General features: G+C 46.3%; 1 protein-coding gene across 5 annotated transcripts in view; it reads right to left on the bottom strand.

The window, feature by feature from the left end:
• The window catches only part of SNX13 (sorting nexin 13), a 126,097-nt gene that overhangs the window by 23,182 nt on the left and 80,225 nt on the right, over positions 1-22,690 (bottom strand). For 2 of the 5 annotated variants that reach the window (XM_077268736.1, XM_077268739.1), the window contains 5 exons: positions 22,339-22,443; positions 20,432-20,564; positions 16,791-16,828; positions 11,550-11,619; positions 528-703 (listed from right to left, as the gene is read on the bottom strand). In XM_077268736.1, coding sequence (XP_077124851.1) covers positions 528-703; positions 11,550-11,619; positions 16,791-16,828; positions 20,432-20,564; positions 22,339-22,443 — 522 coding nt within the window. Of the gene's footprint in view, positions 1-527; positions 704-11,549; positions 11,620-16,790; positions 16,829-19,313; positions 19,725-19,827; positions 20,043-20,431; positions 20,565-22,338; positions 22,444-22,690 lie in introns of those variants that run through there. The other 3 variants (XM_077268738.1, XM_077268741.1, XM_077268740.1) reach the window with 3 other exon arrangements.

Below are 22,690 nucleotides of genomic sequence, written 5' to 3'. Positions count from 1 at the left end.
CATGCTTACTATTTGCCAGCCGTTTGCATGCTTACTATTTGCCAGCCACTTCCATGATTACTATTTGCCAGCCACTTCCATGCTATTTGCTAGCCGTTTTCATGCTTACTATTTGTCAGCCACTTCCATGATTACTTTTTGCCAGCAACTTCCATGCTTACCATTTGCCAGCCGTTTGCATGCTTACTATTTGTCAGCCACTTGCATGCTTACTATTTGCCAGCCGCTTGCATGCTTACTATTTGCCAGCCGCTTGCATGCTTACTATTTGCCAGCCGCTTGCACGCTTACTATTTGCCAGTCGCTTGCACGCTTACTATTTGCCAGCCGCTTGCATGCTTTCTATTTTCTCTGATGGAGAGGGACTCAAATTTCTTTATTAAACGGGCTCAGTCAGTAGACTTTTTTATATATCCAGTCAATTTGCCAAAAATATTTGTAATGTGAAAACCATTTAAAGAACTATTCCTATACGGCAAATATTGAAGTGTCCCCTATAAATGACATTTAAATGCCTAATCCCATACCTGTTCAGTGATCCGCATGTGGAAGTCATGGAAGTCACTGTAACGGCGATAGGTTTTCCATATTTCTTCAAGGCCATCTAAGCCTCGCCGCTGGACAGTGATGGCGTACAGTGCATAGGTTTTCCCATGTTCATTACAAACTCCTGCCACAGCATATGGGTCACAGTCAACATGAACTGGTAGTATACAATGTACAGGGACAAGTGCACATACAAAGAGGGATAGAAGAAAGAGCATGAAATGGCAGGTGGAATGACCAGAAAACAAGCAAAATAAATGAAATCAGCCAATAATATGTTCCTATCGTGTCTGTTCTGTCTCTGAGTCGATAATCCAATGTGAATAGAGCCTAACTGTACTGAAGAACTTGGGAGACCTTCCCATGAATAGACAGGGTTAATAAAGTGCGGACTCCAAACATCCCAGAGCAGAAATGCAATTTCCAGCATGTTGGGTGGACGCTGGGGATGGTTCCTGTAACGGGGTCTATGACAGCCCCATTTGGCGGAATGATTACACGAGACGTAGCAGAACTTCCCCTATTAGATCGGATGATACGCATTACATATAAATGCAATAAATACATTAAGAACTTTTTTAGTGGAGGGGGTATTGGGATTTTTTTTTTTTTTTTTAAGAATCCGTTGTAAGAGACATTTCAAGAATGTTTTGGCGTTTCATCGTCTCAGACAGAGCACACATACTTCATGTTAAGCTGCTGCTATCATCTTTCATGTGGAATTTGACTCGCCTATTAGAAGATTTATAATGCAAGAAAACATTTAGCACTGTCAAGTGATCATAATGTCCGGGGACTCGGTGCAGGACCATGCTGGGAAATACGGGGTGAGAGACTGCGGGAAATAGCTTCAGCATCTCTCACTGTTCTTCAGGGTAAAGTAATGGGGTCAGCTGAAGAGTATGTACCCCTGTGCAATCAGACAATAACAAATGTACATACAATAACAGGATGAGGCTTCTAACACAACTATACTTATAAGGGAATCTGTCAGCAGGTATTTGCTATGTAATCTGAGGACAGCATGAGGTAGGGATTAAACCCCTGAACATAACGATGTGTCCCATGTCCGGCTGTGTGCTTCAGTTTACTTACACTGAAGCTTTAACCACCTGGTGATCAGCTGGCCGCGTGCTTACAAGTCTGACTCCGCCCCTTGTGATAAGCAGCTCACTGTCTACAGCTATGTACACAAAGACTGGAGTGTGCAGTGTTCGCTTTCTCAGCTCTGCTGCATTACCAAATGTACAGTTGTGCTCAAAAGTTTACATACCCCGGCAGAATTTTTGCTTTCTTCGCCTTTTTTCAGAGAATATGAATAACACCAAAATGTTTTCCCCACTCATGGTTAGTGGTTCGGTGAAGCTATTTATTGTCAAACTACTGTGTTTTCCCATTTTAAAATCAATTTCACAAACCAAAACATCCAAATGACCCTGATCAAAAGTTTACATACCCCATTTCTTAATGATGTGTATTGTCCCCTCTAACATCAATGGCAGCTTGAAGTCTTTTGTGGTATTTGTGGATGAGGTTCTTTATTTTCTCAGATGGTAAAGCTGCCCACTCTTTTTGGCCAACAGCCTCCAGTTCCTGTAAATTTCTGGGCTGTCTAGCATGAACTGCATGCTTGAGATCTCCCCAGAGTGTCTTAATGATATTGAGGTCAGGAGACTGAGATGGCCACTCCAGAACCTTCACTTCGTTCTGCTGTAGCCAATGACAGGTCAACTTGGCCTTGTTTTGGATCGTTTTGAGCACAACTGTAAAAGCTGTCATTGTGTCAGAACGGTTGCACACAGTAACCTAAGTGATACGTCACTGGATTCAGGGTCTCTACCAATTATGCTACTCTCAGATAGCAAATACCTGCTTCCCTTTAAAAACCAATGTACCCAGGACATTCACGTAAAGGCATGGGGGCTTTATAAGCAAAGTGCGCTCATCTAATGTCTGAGGGCCCATTTACATGAACCAACCTTCGCTGGAAATAAAACCGCTAATTGGCTACATGCAAGGTGATCTGTTTGGGCAGGCTGATCTGAATGATCGTTCTGTGCTTGAACACTATCAGTTATCGGCTGCACATTACACAGGAAGATGTGCTGCTCTGAACATTGATTTTAGTTAGTGAACTTGATCTCAGCCAGCTATACAGTCCCTGCAAGCTATATGATCAGCCATGTCTGAGAAAAATTACTTTAAAAGCATCTGTGGACCAAGCGGTGCTGTAAGGTAGTCAGACAGGATGGCTCCCAGCAGCTTCTCCAAGCCCACTGCCCTAGAGTGACAGGTATCTCCCTATACACGCACGTAAGTGAAAGGATTTCTGTGGACAATTTCTGCGCTGCTGAACAGACAGACTTAGATCCAGGTATGAAAAGGTAGAAAAGTAGTTGTTTATTCGACGGGTTACTTCTTCATCAGGATATGACCACATGTAATGATACACATGTAATCATACACTTGGTCATAGCCTGATGAAGTAACTCTCGACTTCGAAACGCGCTGAACAAACAACTAATTTTGTATCTCATCACACCTGGATCTACATCTGTCTACTCAGCAGCACAGAAATTGTCCACAGAAATCCTTTCACTTTGATGCTAAACGGTCACTTGCTGACCTGTAGATCTGCTGCAGCCGACACTTACTTACTATACCTTAACAACGGATATTATTGTGTTTATTAGACCTTATTTGGTGTGATTTCTCCTACTGCCTCATCGATTGTTTACACGCATGTAAGCAGAGGGCAGGGAGAAGCTGGCGGGGGAGAACCTTGCGGGGGAGAACCTGGAGGGGAGAAGCTGGCGGGGGGAGAAGCTGGCGGGGGGGAGAAGCTGGCTAGGGGGAGAAGCTGGCTGGGGGGGAGAAGCTGGCTGGGGGGGAGAAGCTGGCTGGGGGGGAGAAGCTGGAAGGGAGAAGTTGGCTGGGGGGAGAAGTTGGCTGGGGGGAGAAGCTGGCTAGGGGGAGAAGCTGGCTAGGGGGAGAAGCTGGCTGGGGGGGAGAAGCTGGCTGGGGGGGAGAAGCTGGCCGGGGGGGAGAAGCTGGCCGGGGGGGAGAAGCTGGCCAGGGGGAGAAGCTGGCCGGGGGGAGAAGCTGGCTGGGGGGGAGAAGCTGGCTGGGGGGGAGAAGCTGGCCGGGGGGAGAAGCTGGCCGGGGGGAGAAGCTGGCCGGGGGGGAGAAGCTGGCCGGGGGGGAGAAGCTGGCTGGAAGGGGGGGGGGGGGGGGGAGAAGCTGGCTGGGGGGGGGGGGGGGAGAAGCTGGCTAGGGGGAGAAGCTGGCTAGGGGGAGAAGCTGGCTAGGGGGAGAAGCTGGCTGGGGGGGAGAAGCTGGCTGGGGGGGAGAAGCTGGCTGGGGGGGAGAAGCTGGAAGGGAGAAGTTGGCTGGGGGGAGAAGTTGGCTGGGGGGAGAAGCTGGCTGGGGGGGAGAAGCTGGCCGGGGGGGAAAAGCTGGCCGGGGGGGAGAAGCTGGCCGGGGGGAGAAGCTGGCCGGGGGGGAAAAGCTGGCCGGGGGGGAGAAGCTGGCCGGGGGGAGAAGCTGGCCGGGGGGAGAAGCTGGCCGGGGGGAGAAGCTGGCCGGGGGGAGAAGCTGGCCAGGGGGAGAAGCTGGCCGGGGGGAGAAGCTGGCCGGGGGGAGAAGCTGGCCGGGGGGAGAAGCTGGCCGGGGGGAGGAGCTGGCCGGGGACCCACCTGTCCATATAGTCTCCAGCGCCAACTGGTCCCCAGCTATTCAAGTATGTTTTTCTCTGAAACGCCACAGCATTTCAGAGTCAAACATACCTGGCTGACATTAAGTCAGTGCCTGATACATGCTGCCCGTAGAACGGGCAGCTGTCAGGTTCACTTTAAAGTCAGCTTAAAAATCATTGGTTTTGACAAGCGGTGCTTTTTCGACTGCTCCCATCTAAACAGGCCAGCAAACACTTTAGTTGGGAATAAGGAGCAACGTTTCTCCTTATGGAGAGTGACATACCAGCTGGCTTGTCAAGGTAAGGAGGCTTATTCGCCGTGCAATGCTCCTCTGGGAAATTAAATATGCAAATTGCCTCTTCTGAAAAAAAGCATTAAGCTACTTACGGGTAGCGGCATTTTTCGGAGGCCCATGACAGCACCACGAGAGAGGGGATCCGCCCCTTTAGGAACAGGAAACCCACAGATACAAAAGGGCGGCACCTCTCCCATGCATCAGTTGGATTACAGAGCCTGAGAGGACTACCGCAGTTAATGACAAGCAAACACAATATTGCATACAATTAAACACAATGACTTTAATAAAGTAACACACGTGAGAAGATAACATTTCTTCTTTAAATTATTTAGTTGATTATAAACCCAGGATGTGCAACCCCATGTGAAAAGGGAGGGAACTAAGGGTGCTGTCATGGGCCTCCGAAAAATGCCGCTACCCGTAAGTAGCTTAATGCTTTATTCGGACTCCCATGACAGCACCACGAGAGATTTACAGAGATGTAAGCCATTTTTAGGGAGGGACCACAGCCTGTAGCACCCTTAACCCGAAGGTGAGATCTGAGGAGAACCCCAAGTCCAACCTATAGTGTTTAAAAAAGGTGGAAGGGGATGACCATGTGGCCGCCTTACATATCTGGTCGACCGACACTCCAGACCTCTCTGCCCAGGATGACGCCATGGCTCGGGTGGAATGTGCCCTCAGATTCTGCGGAGCTGGACCCCCACCTGTCGTGTAAGCAAGAGAGATAGCCTCCCTAATCCACTTAGCAAGTATGTATTTTGATGCTCTAGCCCCTTTCCTTGGACCTTGGAAGGATAGGAATAGTGCATTATCCTTCTTCCAATCATTAGTGACCGAGATATATTGAAGAAGGCATCTCCTGACATCTAAGGTATGGAGCTCCCTTTCTTTAGGGTTAGAAGGATTAGGGATAAACGAAGGTAAAACTATCTCCTGCGATCTGTGAAACTGGGATACTACTTTTGGTAAGTAGGCTGGGTCCGGTCTAAAGGTACCGTCACATTAAGCGACGCTGCAGCGATAGCGACAGCGATGCCGATCGCTGCAGCGTCGCTGTTTGATCGCTGGAGAGCTGTCACACAGACCGCTCTCCAGCGACCAACGATGCCGAGGTCCCCGGGTAACCCGATGTTTACCCTGGTTACCAGCGTAAAAGTTAAAAAAACAAACAGCACATACTCACCAGCGCGTCCCCCAGCCTCTGCTTCCTGACACTGACTGAGCTCCGGCCCTAACAGCACAGCGGTGACGTCACCGCTGTGCTTTCACTTTCAGTTTAGGGCCGGCGCTCAGTCAGTGTCAGGAAGCAGAGGCTGGGGGACGCGCTGGTGAGTATGTGCTGTTTGTTTTTTTAACTTTTACGCTGGTAACCAGGGTAAACATCGGGTTACTAAGCGTGGCCCTGCGCTTAGTAACCCGATGTTTACCCTGGTTACCAGTGTAAAATATCGCTGGTATCCTTGCTTTTGCTGTCAAACACGGCGATACACGGCGACCTAGCGACCAAATAAAGTGCAGACCTTCTAGCAGCGACCAACAATTTCACAGCGGGATCCAGATCGCTGCTGCGTGTCAAATACAGCGATATCGCTATCCAGGTCGCTGCAACGTCACGGATCGCTGGCGTTATCGCCTAGTGTGACGGTACCTTAAGGATAACTCTATCCTGGAGAAATTCTATATACGGGGGAAGTCTAGAGAGTGCCTGGATGTCTCCTATCCTGCGAGCTGATGTTATAGCTACTAGGAAAGCTGTTTTGAGAGATAACATCCTGACTGAGGCTTCATTCAACGGCTCAAAAGGGGGTTTTGTCAAAGAAGAAAGGACAAGATTTAAATCCCATGGTACCATTTTGTTTCTATAAAGTGGTCTAATTCTACCGACCGCCTTAATGAATCTCGACACCCAGTAATTTCCCGCAATATTACATGAGAACAGGGCCCCAAGTGCAGAAACTTGTACTTTTAATGTGCTTGTGGAGATTTTTAACTCTAACCCTCTTTGCAAAAATTCCAATATTTGACGTATTGGTACACCGTCATTAATATTAAATTCTGAGGAAGTTAAGAACTTTCTCCAGGTTCTGGAGTAGATTCTTGTTGTTATTGGCTTTCTACTTCTTAAAAGGGTATCGACTAATTTAGAAGAGAAGCCTTTATTTCTTAACAATGACCGCTCAAACTCCAAGCCGTCAAATGAAGTCCCTTTACTTGTGGATGGAGTATCGGCCCCTGGGAGAGCAAATTTGGGATGTCTGGAAGTACCCAGGGATCGCCCACTGACATCGTCCTGAGCCATGAAAACCAGGTTCTCCTGGGCCAAAAGGGAGCAATCAGAATGAGTTTCGCACGATCTTCTCTGATCTTCCTCACCACTAGAGGTAGTAGGTTCAGTGGCGGGAAGGCGTAGGCCAGAGAAAAATCCCATTTTATGAGGAATGCATCCACTGCCAGTGGATTCTCCCTGGGATTTAGGGAACAAAAGTTTTTTACTTTTTTGTTTTCTCTTGTGGCAAATAGGTCCACTACCGGTTGACCCCATAAGCGAACAATCTGTTTGAAGATGTCTCCGTTTAAAGACCATTCTCCTTGCTTTAGAACATTGCGGCTGAGAAAGTCCGCTTTTATGTTGTCTTTTCCTGTGATGTGCAGAGCAGTCAAAGATTGTAAATTCTCTTCTGCCATCCGGAGGAGACGATCTGTGATCTGCATCAGAGCCTCGGAGTGTGTCCCTCCTTGATGATTTATATAGGAGACTGCCACCCGGTTGTCTGAGAGGATCCTGACGTGGTGGCCCTGCAGATACATGAGGAGGTTTTTAACTGACAATTCGATTGCTAATAATTCTCTCTGATTGGAAGAGGATGTTGAGTATGGTTCCCATTGGCCTTGCACTACAATGTCATTCATGTGAGCCCCCCAACTGAGGAGCTGGCATCCGTAGTCACAACCCGGGACACGTCTATCATCCAGGGAACACCTGCTGACAAATTATCCCTATCCAGCCACCAACTTAGGGATTTGAGAGTCGCTGGTTCTAGCGTTATTTTTTCTTCTAATACACCCCTCAAGATCCTATCCTTAACCAAAATCTCTTTCTGGAGGGATCTAGTGTGAAAGTGTGCCCACCTTACCGCTGGAATGCACGATGTGAGGGACCCCAACAGGGACATAGCTTGCCGCAGGGTCATAGAGGGTGTATTTACTGCTTTCAGTACCTGATGCTGAATCTGAGATAGTTTATTTTCCGGAAGATAACACTGTTGTGTAGTTGAATCTAGTACTAAGCCCAGAAACTTCTGAATTTTTTGAGGCTGTAATCAAGATTTTTCAAAATTAATTATCCAGCCCAGGCGTTCCAACTTAACCCTAGTTAGTTCTAGTTGGGACAAACAGTGTTCTACCAAGTTACCTATTATGAGGAAATCGTCCAGGTATGGGACAATAAGGACATTAGATTCTCGCAAGTGAGCCATCACCTCTGCCACTATTTTTGTGAATACTCTAGGGGCTGATGTTATACCGAAAGGAAGAGCTCTGTACTGAAAATGATAAACAACCCCTTCCATTAATACTGCTACCCTCAAGAACTGCTGGAAATCCACATGAATAGGTATGTGGTAATAGGCATCCTTTAAGTCGACTACCACCATAAAGCAGTTTTTAAACAGTATCTTTATTGTCGAGCTGATGGACTCCATCTTAAAGGTATGCTTAACCAAAAAACTATTAAGATGTCTGAGATTTATAATGGTTCTATACGAGTTATCAGGTTTTTTAATAAGAAACAAGGGAGAATAGAATCCCTTCCCTCTATCAGTCTCTGGAACCTGTGTAAGAACATTTTTAGAACAGAGAGACCAAACTTCTTCTTCTAGAGCAGATTGTTCTAGGGGATTAGAACGTAAGGGCGTTAGCATAAATTTATCCCGTGGGGTATGGCAAAACTCAAGAGTAAGACCTCGAGAAATAGTATCTTGAACCCAGACACTATTCGTGATCTCTGACCATTCTGAACCAAAATGTAAAAGTCTGCCCCCCACCGGGGCTTCTAGTCATTTGTCCTCCTTCTTCCTTTCTTTTGAGGAACGACGGAACATATATCCCGTACCTCGTCTACGTCTGTCGTCCCACCTAGACCGATCCCTTGAAGGTGAAAAGGTACGCTTCCCTCCGCGACCGAACCTTCTTTTATTAAAGGGACGACGGTAGGACCCCAGCAGGTTGGGGAACTTCTTTTTGTCATCTCCCGCTTTCTCTAGGAGATCATCTAAGGTGGGCCCGAATAGGTACTCCCCTTTACATGGAATGATGCAGAGTTTTGATTTTGACTGTATATCGCCTGGCCAACATTTCAGCCAAAGAGCCCTTCTGGCCGCATTCGAGAGACCTGCTGCCCTAGCAGCCATTTTGACAGAGTCAATAGACGCATCTGATAAGAAAGCAGCTGCTTCTTGGATCAGTGGTAAGGCAGTCAGGATAGAATCCCTTGATGCACCTTCTTTTAACTGAGTCTCTAATTGTTCCAACCAGACCATCATTGATCTGGCTGTACAGGTTGAAGCCACCGCAGGCCTTAAAGAACCGGCCGCCATCTCCCAGGTAGTTTTTAGAAAGGTATCCGCTTTTCTATCAAGGGGGTCCTTAAGGGTCCCCATGTCCTCAAAGGGGAGAGAGGCCCGTTTGGCCACCTTGGCTATTGCCGCATCCAACTTAGGGGCTTTTTCCCAGTTGGTGACTGCAGGATCATCAAACGGATATCTGCGTTTCTGCGCTGGAGGTAACGAACCCTTTCTCTCAGGTTTTTTCCACTCTTTATTGATAAGAGCCTGGATTTTTTCATTGAGCGGGAAGACTCTGCGTTTTTTCTGCTCCAACCCACTGAACATAATTTCCTCCTTGGAAAGTTGGGGTCTCGGTTCCGTTATGCCCATCGTCCCCCTGACCGCCTTGACCAGCTTATCTACTCGTTCGAGGGGTAGACAGAAACGGGCGGTGTCCTCATCCGAGGAAGAGGATGACGCAGCTGAACCGGAGAAAACTTCCTCCTTATCCTCCTCTGCTGAAGAATCGGAGAGTAACGGAGCTTTGGATTTAGAGCTTCCTCCTTGAGCAAAACCCTTTAAGGATTGTCTGACCTCCATTCTGATCATCTCCTTTAAGCTGGTGGTCATAGTAAGGGATTCCTCCGCCACCTGAGGGGGGTAAGTAAAGCAATCTAATCCCTGTAGATATAATGCTCTCCCCCTCTCCCCTTTCCTGAGACCTCACCGTCTGCTGTATACAGGGGCCACATAACTTTTTAGGGCACGAATCAGGTAGGGGAACCCCGCAGATTCCACATTCCCTGTGTTTCGCCTTCCCGGCACATTTCTTCCCCTATAATGGAACATATGAGGGGAATCATGTCACTGAGTGAACTTTCACGAAGATCACTTACCAGCGCTGCCCAAAGAAAAAGTACCGGAATACGAGGGGGATTTCTCCTGGCTGACGTTCCAGACCCCTGTCTGGAGGTGCTTTTGTGGCCAGACTCACTGCTCCTTTTGTCGCGATCCTTCTCTTTAGGCTTCTGGGACACCTCTTCCTGAAGCTGCACGTGCTCGTCCTCCATCTTTACCAGATATGAGGCCAGAAGCAAGGGATCACGATCCGGAGTTCTTTTTATAGCCCCTCCTCCGGTCAGCAGCTGTGCCTAGCGCTCCCCTGATTGATCTTTCCGGCCTCCCCCTGGTGCAGGCGGTTTTCTCTAGGGCTGAGAGCGCCGGCGACGCTATACCGGTGGGCGCCGCCATCTTGGGTACACTGCGCATGCGCAGGACCCTGGAAACCCGGAAGTGACTGCCGACTCCTCCCCCGACGTCACCCGGGCTCCCGGCGCTTTACCATCAGCGCGCAGAGCGGCGAGGACGCCGGACAGAGCCGCAGCACCCCGGGTTGCGCCCCCAAGCGCCGCCGCACACAGAGACCCCAGCCACCTTAGCAGGAGGAGACCCCAGGGAAATACTCACCCGGCGCTGGCTTGGAGACAGGACACCACCGGCGACCGCTCCCTGCTGGAATGCCCCTGCCATGCAGCCCTACCAGGACCATCGTGGCATCATCCAGGAATTCCGCACCGGCCGAGGTAGGAGACCCCCTCGCTACCTGAGTCGGCCGGCCGGCCTGGGATCCTCTTGTAAATTCTGTAGGATCCCGTCCCATTAGGAACAGGAAACCAACTGATGCGTGGGAGAGGTGCCGCCCTTTTGTATCTGTGGGTTTCCTGTTCCTAAAGGGGCGGATCCCCTCTCTCGTGGTGCTGTCATGGGAGTCCGAATAAAGAGGACTTAAACTCTATAGCGCCATCTGGTGCGCCACCAACAGGTGGCGCTATAGAGTTTAAGTCCTCTTTTTCTCAGAAGAGGCAATTTGCATATTTAGTTGGGAATAAGCGTTCTTACTTCCCCAATTACCAACCCATCTAAAGAGGCTTTTAGCTCATCCTGGCTGCTACTGCTGTTCAATGTGTTGCTCAGTGCCATCAGTTATTTTACACTGCTTGGACTTGTTGGCTTTTACATTCTTTAATGGAAATGTAAATCCAGGCACATGGCGATATAAATCTAATAGTGTGCGTCCAGTGACATCACAGCGTCCCGCACCCTCATCTACAGTATCTGCCATGTCACAGCCATTCTACCTATCCAAACGCTTCTCCATCTATCTGTTCTATCTAATTCACTGAATCTAATATTTATATCTACTCCGTCTGATCTCCAACAGGGAGCGAGTTATTTATTCTCTCACTGGTTCCAGTCTGTGATAATGTATCTTTTGCACTTGAAATAGAATTGCTTTGATGACCATCTATAATTAATGTTAAATTATAGAAATGGAGAAAGCATGACAGATATGTGCGCTTGTGAGAAAAATGATAGAAGCAAACAAAAAAAGGTGCACCATGTGACAAACACAAGAGGGGACAATGAAGGGGATGAGGGGCGAGGGGGGTAACACACTCTCACCAGTGTCGGAAATATAAGCATGGATTTGTACCAGCTCTTCAGTGGTGACATTTGACAGGTCGTCCAGAGACTAAAAAATAAACATTTGAAAAGAGAAAAGACAATTTTATTATAAAAGAGAAAAATAAAGCAAAGATGAAAATGTACAAATTAAATTGTAAACAAAAAAATCCCTGACATGATACATATAAGTACACTGCAGAACGCGGAGGCCATAGGCGTCTAGTTATACTTTAGGCCACTTTTCCTTTAAACATTTTGAAAATTGTGCAAGTCACTGACCTCCAGAATAACCTTTCCCCCCAATTCATTGCCTGTTCTGTTTATTGTAACGGAGTGACACAGGGGAGCTGTATTACTGGAGTAGGCATTTACTCCAGACATGGAGCCCGGCCAGAAACAACTAATCTGCTAGTGTTCAAACACCTGCAAAAGCACGGCCGTCCCAGAATAGCACTAAACATTGCACGCCGAGAGGGAAGTCAGAGATTCCTGCATTGTTTCCCGGACCTCAGACCAACACCAATGCTGTCTCACTCACTGAAAAGTTCCTTTCAACATTAATAAACACAAGAATGCCATTCACTGGGGCGAGCGGACACTTTCCGTCACCAGAGGTCAGCTCCAACATCGTGAGTGACGGATATCATTTTCCAATGGTAAACAGATCAGTCTACTCAAAAATCGAGCTCTTTCTACAGTGCCTGCTGCGCCGGGCTCAGGAGCCACAGGTGCTGGATTTTCAGCTTCCCTGCCTGTGTGAAGATCACCGGCGCTCTCCTGGAATAAAGATGTGCTCAATCCTGGTAGTGATCCGTGGAAACATCCTGGTGGCAGTGGCAAAAGTTAAATGTGGAAGGCAAAAAAAAAAAAAAATGTATTTAACAACTACCAATCAAAATACATGTTTTTTTGTTTGTTTTTTTAAACTGCATTTTTTATGTACAAGGGGCAAAGACGGAGAGCAAGTTCTTAGATTTTGTCTGGGGAAGGAATTTTTTATTTTTTTTTTAACTTGATGGATTTTCATTCAGACATTGGTGGTAATTGTAAGCCTCCCTGTAGAGACACGGTCAGTCGGTGCTCTCGTCCGCTGGCACAGCTGTCTTTAGAAAGACCACATGGACCAGGACTCATCCCACTGAACAACCGCTCTTCTTTCCCGTGGGCAGAATGCTACACATAGAACACAGGCCAACACAGGAGGACAACAGGAGTGTTCATAAAAGGTAATAATTATACAAAGTTTATTGAAAAAAAATCAGTAAAACTTTTTTTACACACTTAAAAAACACCAAGTAAAGACACCACAAGATGACATCAGTACCCTTATCCTTGCTAGCAAAAATGTACCACAGCACAGGATTTTTACATATAATAATGTTTAAATGAAGGAGCTGTAACCTTAAGAAACCCCCCAGAGCTGAGCTGTAAAGCCTGTAAATATCGCCCATCTATCAAAATCATGCCTGATCTGGCTTTTTTCATAAGGCTCTGGCAATTACACAGCCCAGGAAAGAGGATTAATCTATGGAGAGTCCCTAGGGGGACACGAGTAAAAAGCCCACTGGCGTCAGAAGGCTCCCCACCAGGACACAACCCATAGCCAGATCCAACCAGGTACTGAAGATCCCTGAATTGGGCGCTACCCCCGACGCGCGTTTCGCTACCAGTATGCTCGCTTTTTCAAGGGGAGTTGTTCCTTCCTGTCTAACTAGGACCTTTTATCCCAGAACTCCCAGGTCACCTGATAAGTCACAAGATCGGGGAGCTCCAAGGCTGTGTTTGAACGGCGCATGCGCCTGCTGCCGCCAACCCCCGGTCCGGCCAGCGGATCTGCTCGACTGATCATACCTTTGAATGGCAGGCAGATGATTTGAGAGAACGTTTCCAACACAGGGGATACAGTAAGCGGTGTATTCGGTACGGGTATAATAGGGCCAGGAGGACTCCAAGAAACCAATTGTTATACAATAAGAAAAGAAAAGATGAGGTGGATGGATCAATCCGATTTACATCGGAATATAATCATGAGTGGGATAATATCAGATCCATTCTGAATAAACATTGGCGTATCTTGAGCACAGAGCCCTCCTTGGGTCCGTTTCTGTCCGACTGTCCATTAATGACTCCACGTAGGGCCAGAAACTTAAAGGACCTACTGGTCAAAAGTCATTATACGGCGCCAACCACCAGCCTGTTTGGTTCAATACGACCCGTTAGGGGATGTTACACTTGCGGCCACTGTCTTGCCTGTGCCAATGTCCTGCGCAGTGCCTCCTTTCACTCTGCGGATGGTAAGAGAGAGTCCCAAATAAGGGAGTACACTTCTTGCAGTAGCAGAAATGTAATATACTATGCCACCTGTAGTTGTCCATTGATATATGTAGGTTTGACATCTCGGGAACTCAGAGTGAGAGTGAGGGAACATGTGCGGGGCATTGGCGCGGCCAGGACAGTGGAAGATATATCAGAATTAAAAACTATCCCCAAGCACTTCAGGGAGGTCCATAATTGTGACCCAAAGAGCTGCAAGGTAAGGGGGATAGATCTGATCCATGCTGGAATAAGAGGAGGTAATATTAAGCAGCTCCTCGCTCAGCGTGAGCTGAAATGGATAGTCACCTTGGATACAGTTAGACCAAATGGTCTCAATGAGGCCTTGAATTTTGCCCCATTCCTATAATAATAATGATAATTATGGTATTGAGTTTTACGAGCATCCCCTCCCCCGTTTTCTTGTTTCTTCTGTTGTGTGGTGTTTTCTTATTGTGTTTTATTATTTTTATTTTGTAATTTGATTTAGGGTCTTCTGTATGAATTTGGACCTCTTGTTCCTTAATCCTATGGCGGTATATCAACTGAGTAGAGTACTCCAAGACACTCCCACCAAATTGTCACAGTTATGGATAATGGACGATCTCCACACATACGTTTTCTATTTATATATGTTCTCTTATTGTGATTGTTTATGCTATTAATCTTGTGGCCGTTCTAAGGATACATGGTTATGTGGGTCTGGCGGGCTAGGGCTGTGGTGCGCGTGCGCCCGCTTGCTTCCTTCCCTGCGCCTCTTGTGTTCAGCTGCTGTGCGTCTGTGGCCAGCGACTAGGTTGTTATGGCAACGCCATGCACCTGCTCGCTTGGCTTCAGGCGCTGGCCGGACCGGGGGGTGGCGGGGTTGGCGGCCGCATGCGCCGTTCAAACACGGCCTTGGAGCTCCCCGATCATGTGACTATCAGGTGACCTGGGAGTTCTGGGATAAAAGGTCCTAGTTAGACAGGAAGGAACAACTCCCCTTGAAAAAGCGAGCATACTGGTAGCGAAACGTGCGTCGGGGGTAGCGCCCAATTCAGGGATCTTTAGTACCTGGTAAGATCAGGCTATGGGTTGTGTCCTGGTGGGGAGCCTTCTGACGCCAGTGGGCTTTTTACTCGTGTCCCCCTAGGGACTCTCCATAGATTAATCCTCTTTCCTGGGCTGTGTAATTGCCAGAGCCTTATGAAAAAAGCCAGATCAGGCATGATTTTGATAGATGGGCTATATTTACAGGCTTTACAGCTCAGCTCTGGGGGGTTTCTTAAGGTTACAGCTCCTTCATTTAAACATTATTATATGTAAAAATTCTGTGCTGTGGTAAATTTTTGCTAGCAAGGATAAGGGTACTGATGTCATCTTATGGTGTCTTTACTTGGTGTTTTTTAAGTGTGTAAAAAAACTTTTTACTGATTTTTTCAATAAACTTTGTATAATTATTACCTTTTATAAACGCTCCTGTTGTCCTCCTGTGTTGGCATATGATGTATTGGGAGTTGTAGATATAGAGGCTGGGATACTTTCCTGGGCCACCTTTCATTATGAGTCTGGGTTTATGTGCAGACATAGAACACAGGGTGAGGGTACGTGGCCAGGTGACCTGACAGTCCCAACTTGGCTTCTCCGAAAGTCTCAATGGGGCAGAGTGACCAGAAGGTCCCAACCTGGTTTCTCTGAACATCTCCATGGGTTCAGTGATGGTCAATGGAGCAGATAGGAATTTCTCCGGCTATGGTCCCTTAAACTGGCATCCTGTAGAATGTCAAATCTGTATTTCTCTTGATGAAGCCATGGTGCATTGGCTGTTCTGTAGAGTCTCATTGCAGAATAAATACTTTTTTTTTATTTTATAATTTTTACCTAACTAAGGGGGTGATAAAGGGGGGTTTGATTTACTATTTTTTTTACTTTGATCATTGTGATAGGGTCTCTCACAGTGATCAAAATGAACCAATAGGAAAAATTTCCTATTGTTTCCGTTGCACTGCCCATGTGCCTGCCATTTTCTTACCATAAGAAGACATGGGCCGGGGGACAGTATCGGGGGATGCAGGAAGGTCCAGGGACACCGGAGGTACTTGAGGGGGAAGGGGTGCTTGGTGGACCCCATTTCTCTCTCCTTTATGTGCTAGATCATATCAGAGGAGAGAGAAATTAAATGGGAATCTGACACTTTTTTTTTTTTTTTTTTTGCGGTCCCCGTTATTCCGTGAATAACGGTGACCGCAACACTGGGGTTGGTAAAAAACTATCCGAATCATGTTCTCCAGGGTCTCAGTTTCCGATACTGAGGGGGTGCTATAACCTTATTTCTCAGCGCCGTTAAAAAGCGGCGCTGAGGAATAAGTACCCTTAACTGCCGCCATTAAAATGCGTATCTGCGGACGTTAAGGGGTTAATCACTCAGGCAATTGTTTAAACCAATGGCAAGTTTTTTGCTGTGTTCTTGCTGCTCTTTGCTGTCCATGGGTAAAGAAAAAACGAAGAAAAAAGAAAAAGAAGCTTCTTCACCTTCTAACAGTCCGTGAAAATTAGGCCACACACTGGGGACATCAGAGCGTGGCCAGATTTGTTTCACAGACCCACAGACTTGTATTGTCGATTTTGATGAGACGCTCGGATCAATATTGGACATGTGCCTGCGATTGTGCAAGGACCACTTGGTCTGTGAAAGATCACTGTGGTGTGAACGGCCTCATTCACCACTATAGGTACCAGTGCTATCCATGAAAAACACAGATAACACTCAACACGAAAAAACTGAAGTGTGAATAAGGTCTTACTGGACAGCTGGCATCAGACTGATGTGAGAATACATTCTTGTACTTGGCTACAGAACAGGTGGCTGCTAGGGACACATTTATTCACAAGAAAAAAGGCAGATTAGACATATATTTAAAAAAAAAAATAAAAAAAATTACATACCAAATTAATGCTGCCTGTTGGTGATCCATTAAAAGACTCTATAAGTAAAGGAAAAAAAAAAAAGAAACATGAGTCTTGGCATATAGAGGGTTAAACTTACAGCACACCCCAACATCACAGCCCAAACCCCAGACGTATGACACCCCTCCTAATGAGCACCAGGGAGGAGCAGGTCATGCGGTAATAATCTGCTGCTCATAATGCATAACACACTGCGGGGCTGGGATTCACAAGCTGGGTGGCCGCACAAGGCGCAGTCTGCGAGACTGCATCTGAGGTCAGACGGGCAGCGCTCACTGCGCCTGCCCCAGGCAGAACAAAACAGCGCAGGCGCCGGATTTGATTTGAAAACAGCGCGGAGGAGGCGGCGCCCGGCGCCGAAGAAGCCTTAAGTGACGGCAGTGTGGCGTGTGCAGCAGGGGGGTTAAGACTTGCCTCCAGGGCTAAAGACAGGTATTTTTGCGAAATTATAAAACGCTTATTTCTGCTTTGACTGCACCAATAACTAAAAGAGCCACCTTGTCAGAATGCAGCATTACTGCTGCACAAGGTGGCTCTTTTAGTTTATAACGGCTGGAGGGGGTGACAGAGTCCCTTTAACCAGAGGACTCGGGTAGGACAGTCTCAGCCCTTGCCATTTCTAACATCTTCAGACCACAAGTAATTTTGGGAAAATCCCATGAATCTAGTTTAGTAATTAAAAGGGTTTTCCCGGTTTTGGAAAACCTCCGTACCCCGACTGCAGCTAGTTTTAACAAAAAGTCTGCAGCCAATAACGGAGTTCTGCAGCTCTGCCCAAGTGGACAGCATGAGCTCAATGACTGGCTGCAGCGGTGCAAACAACAGACACCCAAAGCAGAGACCGAGACTCCGCGCTGGACGCAGGCAGGGCGAGTTAATAGGGTATGATCACATCAGCGTAGATTCTGCCATGTGAGAATCGGGCAAATTATGCCAATGTCGCTAGGATCAGAGTTTGATCCGAGTGTCACCAGTGTGATCAGATTGTCTGGCATGGGGGAATCGTATCGCTGGTGCGGAGGAGACGGAGCGCCGAACTTCTCCAAGAAACGAAAAGCAACAAACTGGAGACACGGGTTTTCCACAATCCAAAAACCCCTTTAAACTTTTTTTTATTTTTGGGTTAAATCTGCATTCCAAAAACCATAACATGAACCTTGCATCACTAAGTGGCACCATTGAATTCTAGAATTCTCTTAAAATTATTATGGTGGAAAGAGGCCCCCATAACGGAATTTTTTTTTCAAAATTATCTATTTTAGGGGGATTTTTATGGTGGGTATAAATGACAATGGGCGACTTGTGCTTTTCTGATCACTAGGCAAAACTTCTGTATTGAAGTGTATTGTCTGCCTAAATCCTGACTTTTCACCGGTCCCAACAAATGAGGGTGCAGGCCCAGGGTGGATGGCCCTCCATAACAGGGGTCTTTCCCATTTATGAGGAGACTTTCTTGCTGAATAAAGTATAAATACATGCCAATCTGGAGTCTGTACATCCCTCTGAAGAAAGATCGAGATAAATAGCAGTATTCTACTCTACAAAAGTGAGCACAGAAGGGAAATTCTCCATGGCTTCAGTAAGGTTTCTATGCTTCAGTGGATTTATCATCAGATTTCGTGGTGGATGTATGATCCTGATATTAATATGAACATTTCATAAACGAGATGGTTTTGGAGCCCAAACCCGAGACATCATGATCAGCAAGAATGTGGTCAGTCTTGGTAAGGGGTCATGGGGGAGTCAGACGCTCCTTATAGATTAAGAAGGGCCTCAACCACTGATCTTACTCAAAACAAGTGAAAATGGCCAGCAGGGAAGGAGCGTTATTTGACTTGAGAAGCTCAGAAACCCCCAAAGTGACCCTATTTTAGAAATTACACCCCTGTGGAAATTCCACTGAGTGTAGTGACTATTTTGACTCCACAGAAATAAGCCCTCAATGGATGTTGCAGAGCGAATATGGCTTATATTCCAGCCTCGTGCCCAACACACGGTGCCCAGCTTCTGCTTCTGGAGACACGCACCCTGGAAATCTGTCACCAGGATTATTGCCACCTAATGTGAGAGCAGCATAATGTAGGGACATACACCCCGATTTCAGCGATGTGTCACTTACTGGGCTGCTTGCTGTAGTTTTCATAAAATCACTGTTACAGCAGGAGATTATCAGTAGAGGCCTGTCTGATATGTAGTTCTCCATATGTATGAGCTCTGTGTAAAGTCCACCTGCATCATGATTGGCAGCTTTCTGCCTACTCAGAGTGTACACAGAAAGCAGCCAATCAGTGTTGTGGGTGGAGTTATACAGAGCTCAGCATTCAGAGAACTGGTAAATCTGCAGTGCATGAAATAGAGGTTTTATCAAAACTGCAGCAAACAGCCTGGAAAGTGGAATTGCTGGAATCATGGTCTCTGTCCTTACATCATGTGCACTCAAACGGAGAAAAAAACATGGAGACAGATTCCCTTTAACTGGCTTCACACTCAAACGCCCCCTTTCATTTAAAATAAGCCCTGGAGACAGATGCTCAGGGAAATCAGTGTCCGGCCCGTAGATCTTAACAGCTTAATTACATATTAAGAAAAACATACATTTCTCTGGAATAAGACAACAGATCACAGATATCAAGGTGTCATTTTATTCAGCTCCCTATGATCTGCATGTCCATATAGACGACTTACAAGATCCTAGTGACAGATTCCCTTTAAATTAACTCATAAGAAAAACAATCTCAAAAATCTTTCATTTTTCACATGGACCACCAAGCTTCATATAGTTCCTGCTTTATACAAAAGACTTTCCTGCAGTCTCATTATCATCACAGCCTGGATTGCAATGACAAATAACACCTCCATAAACATTAACACAGGATCTGCCATTCACAATATGCGATGGTCACAGCAAACCTTCTGAAAAAAGGCACAGAACAGAGTGAGCACAGAAAAGCTATCCTGTATAACTCGAATCAGATCTCGACTATTGCTGCTTATGTCTTTTTTTATTATTTTTAAAAATATCTAATAAGTGTACTTTAGAAGAAGAAAATGTTAACTAAAAATATAGATTCAAACTCTCTTGGAAAGGGGGCTAGATAGAGTCTATAGTTGGCCACTAGAGGGCATCATAATCCAATGCAGATCTTCGCTGCTTGCCACTTTAGAGAAGGAGCCTATTCCTCCAGCTACAATGGATCCCGTCAGTCGCTACAACTTCCAGGCACACGGTCACTACACCAGACGGAACGCAGTACCGATTAGTGCGCATCTTTTCATTATTTTCAGACATGACGCCCTAAGATTTCTTTATTTCTTTAATGCTGGAAAAACCCTTTAAGTCATTAGGAAAATGTCAACAATGATATCTTTTGTGGAGCATCTCCTATACTTTGCAATAAGAGTCTACTCCAGGCCTGGGACAATACATCAAAGTTTTCCAGGAGAAAATGATGCAGCATGATCAATACAGCAACATTAATGGAGCTATGAATAATAAATGCTAAAATAAATAATTGAAGAATAAATCTGAAGGCAGCGTTTTGTTATCTAACACACTGCATGTGGCGTATGAGCGGCTAGAAATAGCGCAACCACCTTCACACGATGAGCTGCTTACTTACCACCGTCTCCATCGTCGGACCCTTTAAAGCTCGGCTCTTTTAGCATGTCCAGCTCCGCCAGCATCCGTATGTAGAGAGCGTTGTGCCGGAACGAGGGATAAAAACGGTCATCCCGCAACATGGTGTCATAAACCTGATTGCAAAAAATTACAAATATAGAATGCTCAACAAACATAATGCAATGTATAGAATTCATACGCTGAGGATAAATCTACTTAGAGGGTCATCCCACAGGATAGGGGATAACTTTCTGATGGCCGAGGGTCTGCTCGCTGGGAAACCCACTGATCCAGAGACCGGATGGAGCTGTACTCTGCAATCTCCAGCACTCCCGTAGACAATGAGTGGAGAGGTAGAAACCCAACAAACCCTCCGTTAGAGGCTCATGGAAGGGAAAAAAAAAAGCAGTGCATGCTGACCTATACTTCTTGGCATAAGCTGAGAGATTAGGAAAAACAACTAATGTAGACTCCTTGCATAGTAGTGTAGATTGTGTAACACTCTACAACAATTGTCACACCCAAGATCTCCGAGACTAAACCAAAAGATTGACAGTTAAAAAAGGGTAGTGTCTGATAGAGAAGAGTCCCACCTCTGGGAGAACGGGGGTTACTCAGGCAAGATAAGTCACCATCAGCATATGAGAATGTGGGGACACAAGGGCTTAACACTCAGCTGTAATCTATGGGAGCTAAGGAAACCGCCAATGGTGCTTTTGACCCAAACCTATTCTCGTGGCAGGTGGGTGTTTCACATAGCATATGGTATGCCGGAGGATTGTCTTCTTGCCATCCAGTATAGGGTCATATACATCGGAAGTGCGTTTAAAAAGCCAATCCAAAACCGCGTAAAGCCCACAAGAATAAAAAACGCAAAAACAACAAAACCCAATAACCCTAATTGCCAATTTATAGTGAGCCTGTAAGATTTTCCAAGTTCCTCCAACTGCCACCAAAACATTATAAAGCCCTATTCCATGATTTATTTTGTGTCCTTTATGTCCGTGTAAAGTGTGGATAATTGTGCAAAAAGCTTTTATATCAGGAGCTGAGCAAAAGCTACTGACTTAGTTCCAGCCTGGCAGGGTGAATAGTCGGAAACTAACGTGCGATCTTGAGGATTTGCTTCATTTGGCAACGTCATCCTGGCAGTGAGGTGAGGAGTAGTGATGGGCGGACCCATAGATGTTCAGGTCCGTCCGAACTTTGACAAAAAGAAAAAAAGTACGGGTTCCAGAATGGGACCCGACTCGAACCTGGACCACATTCAAATTTATAGGGAGCCCGAGAAACGCCGGCTCTGATCTGCCGGTCACAGCGCTGTGGTTCCTCCCAAGCCGTCACACAGATGACAGCGTGTGAGACAGCAGCTGTGACCGGCGGCTAAAAAAGTTACCGCTGAGAGTACAATTCATCAGAGTACGCCTGGTCTTGCTGATAGCAGTGAGACCTAGAGACGATGATGAAAATATTCACTAGTCGGCGCCAGTCCATTTAGATAATAAAAGAAAAAAAATGGCGTGGGGTTCCCTCTATTCTTTATAACCAGCACAGGTAAAGCTGACAGGAACGACTTGTTGATTGGCTGCGCTGCAGCCTCTCAACAAACTTTGTTCAGAGAAGTCAGTCTTCAGGGACTGTGCACACATCCGTTGGGGTTCGCCCACACATCCATTGGGGTTCGCCCACACATCCATTGGGGTTCGCCCATCTCAAGTGAGTAAGCGAAGAAATCATGGGAACAGTGTCTGAGCTCAGACTATTAGCATATGCAGAGACTGGAATAAAAGGGTTGTGCACACATCCATATATGACTGACATCAAGATATGAATGGAATTGGGCTCTAAAGTAATGATGGTAGTTTGGGAGGCTTGGGGGACTTGAAGGGTTTCCTTTAAGATACTTGCCTTTTTCTGAACCTCGTCAAAGATCTCAGGAGTTGGGTCTTCATTGTTTACCCCTTCTTCAAGTCTTGCTAACAAATAATCATCAATTTCAACTCTTGGTGATGCCTGCAAAGCAAATCGATAACCAGAAACTCTGATAAATGATGACAGACCTAAAATGCTGTACTCGAATATAACTATTTATATAAAGAGGTGTCTAAGACACAAAGCACCATATGGATCAAGGAAAATAGAAAAAAATTGGAGTCCGGCTCAACAGGACTGGATTTTCCTGTTCTTTTTATTTTTCTGAAGAAAATATAGTTCATACAAAAGAAAAATTTACATGGTCAACAAGACCCAGTCGAAGCGT

This window comes from Ranitomeya variabilis, chromosome 6 (genome assembly GCF_051348905.1).
Source record: "Ranitomeya variabilis isolate aRanVar5 chromosome 6, aRanVar5.hap1, whole genome shotgun sequence".
NCBI classification, from domain to species: domain Eukaryota; kingdom Metazoa; phylum Chordata; class Amphibia; order Anura; family Dendrobatidae; genus Ranitomeya; species Ranitomeya variabilis.
The sequence above is the reverse complement of the archived record's forward strand: the minus strand, read 5'-3'. Positions and strand labels throughout refer to the sequence as shown.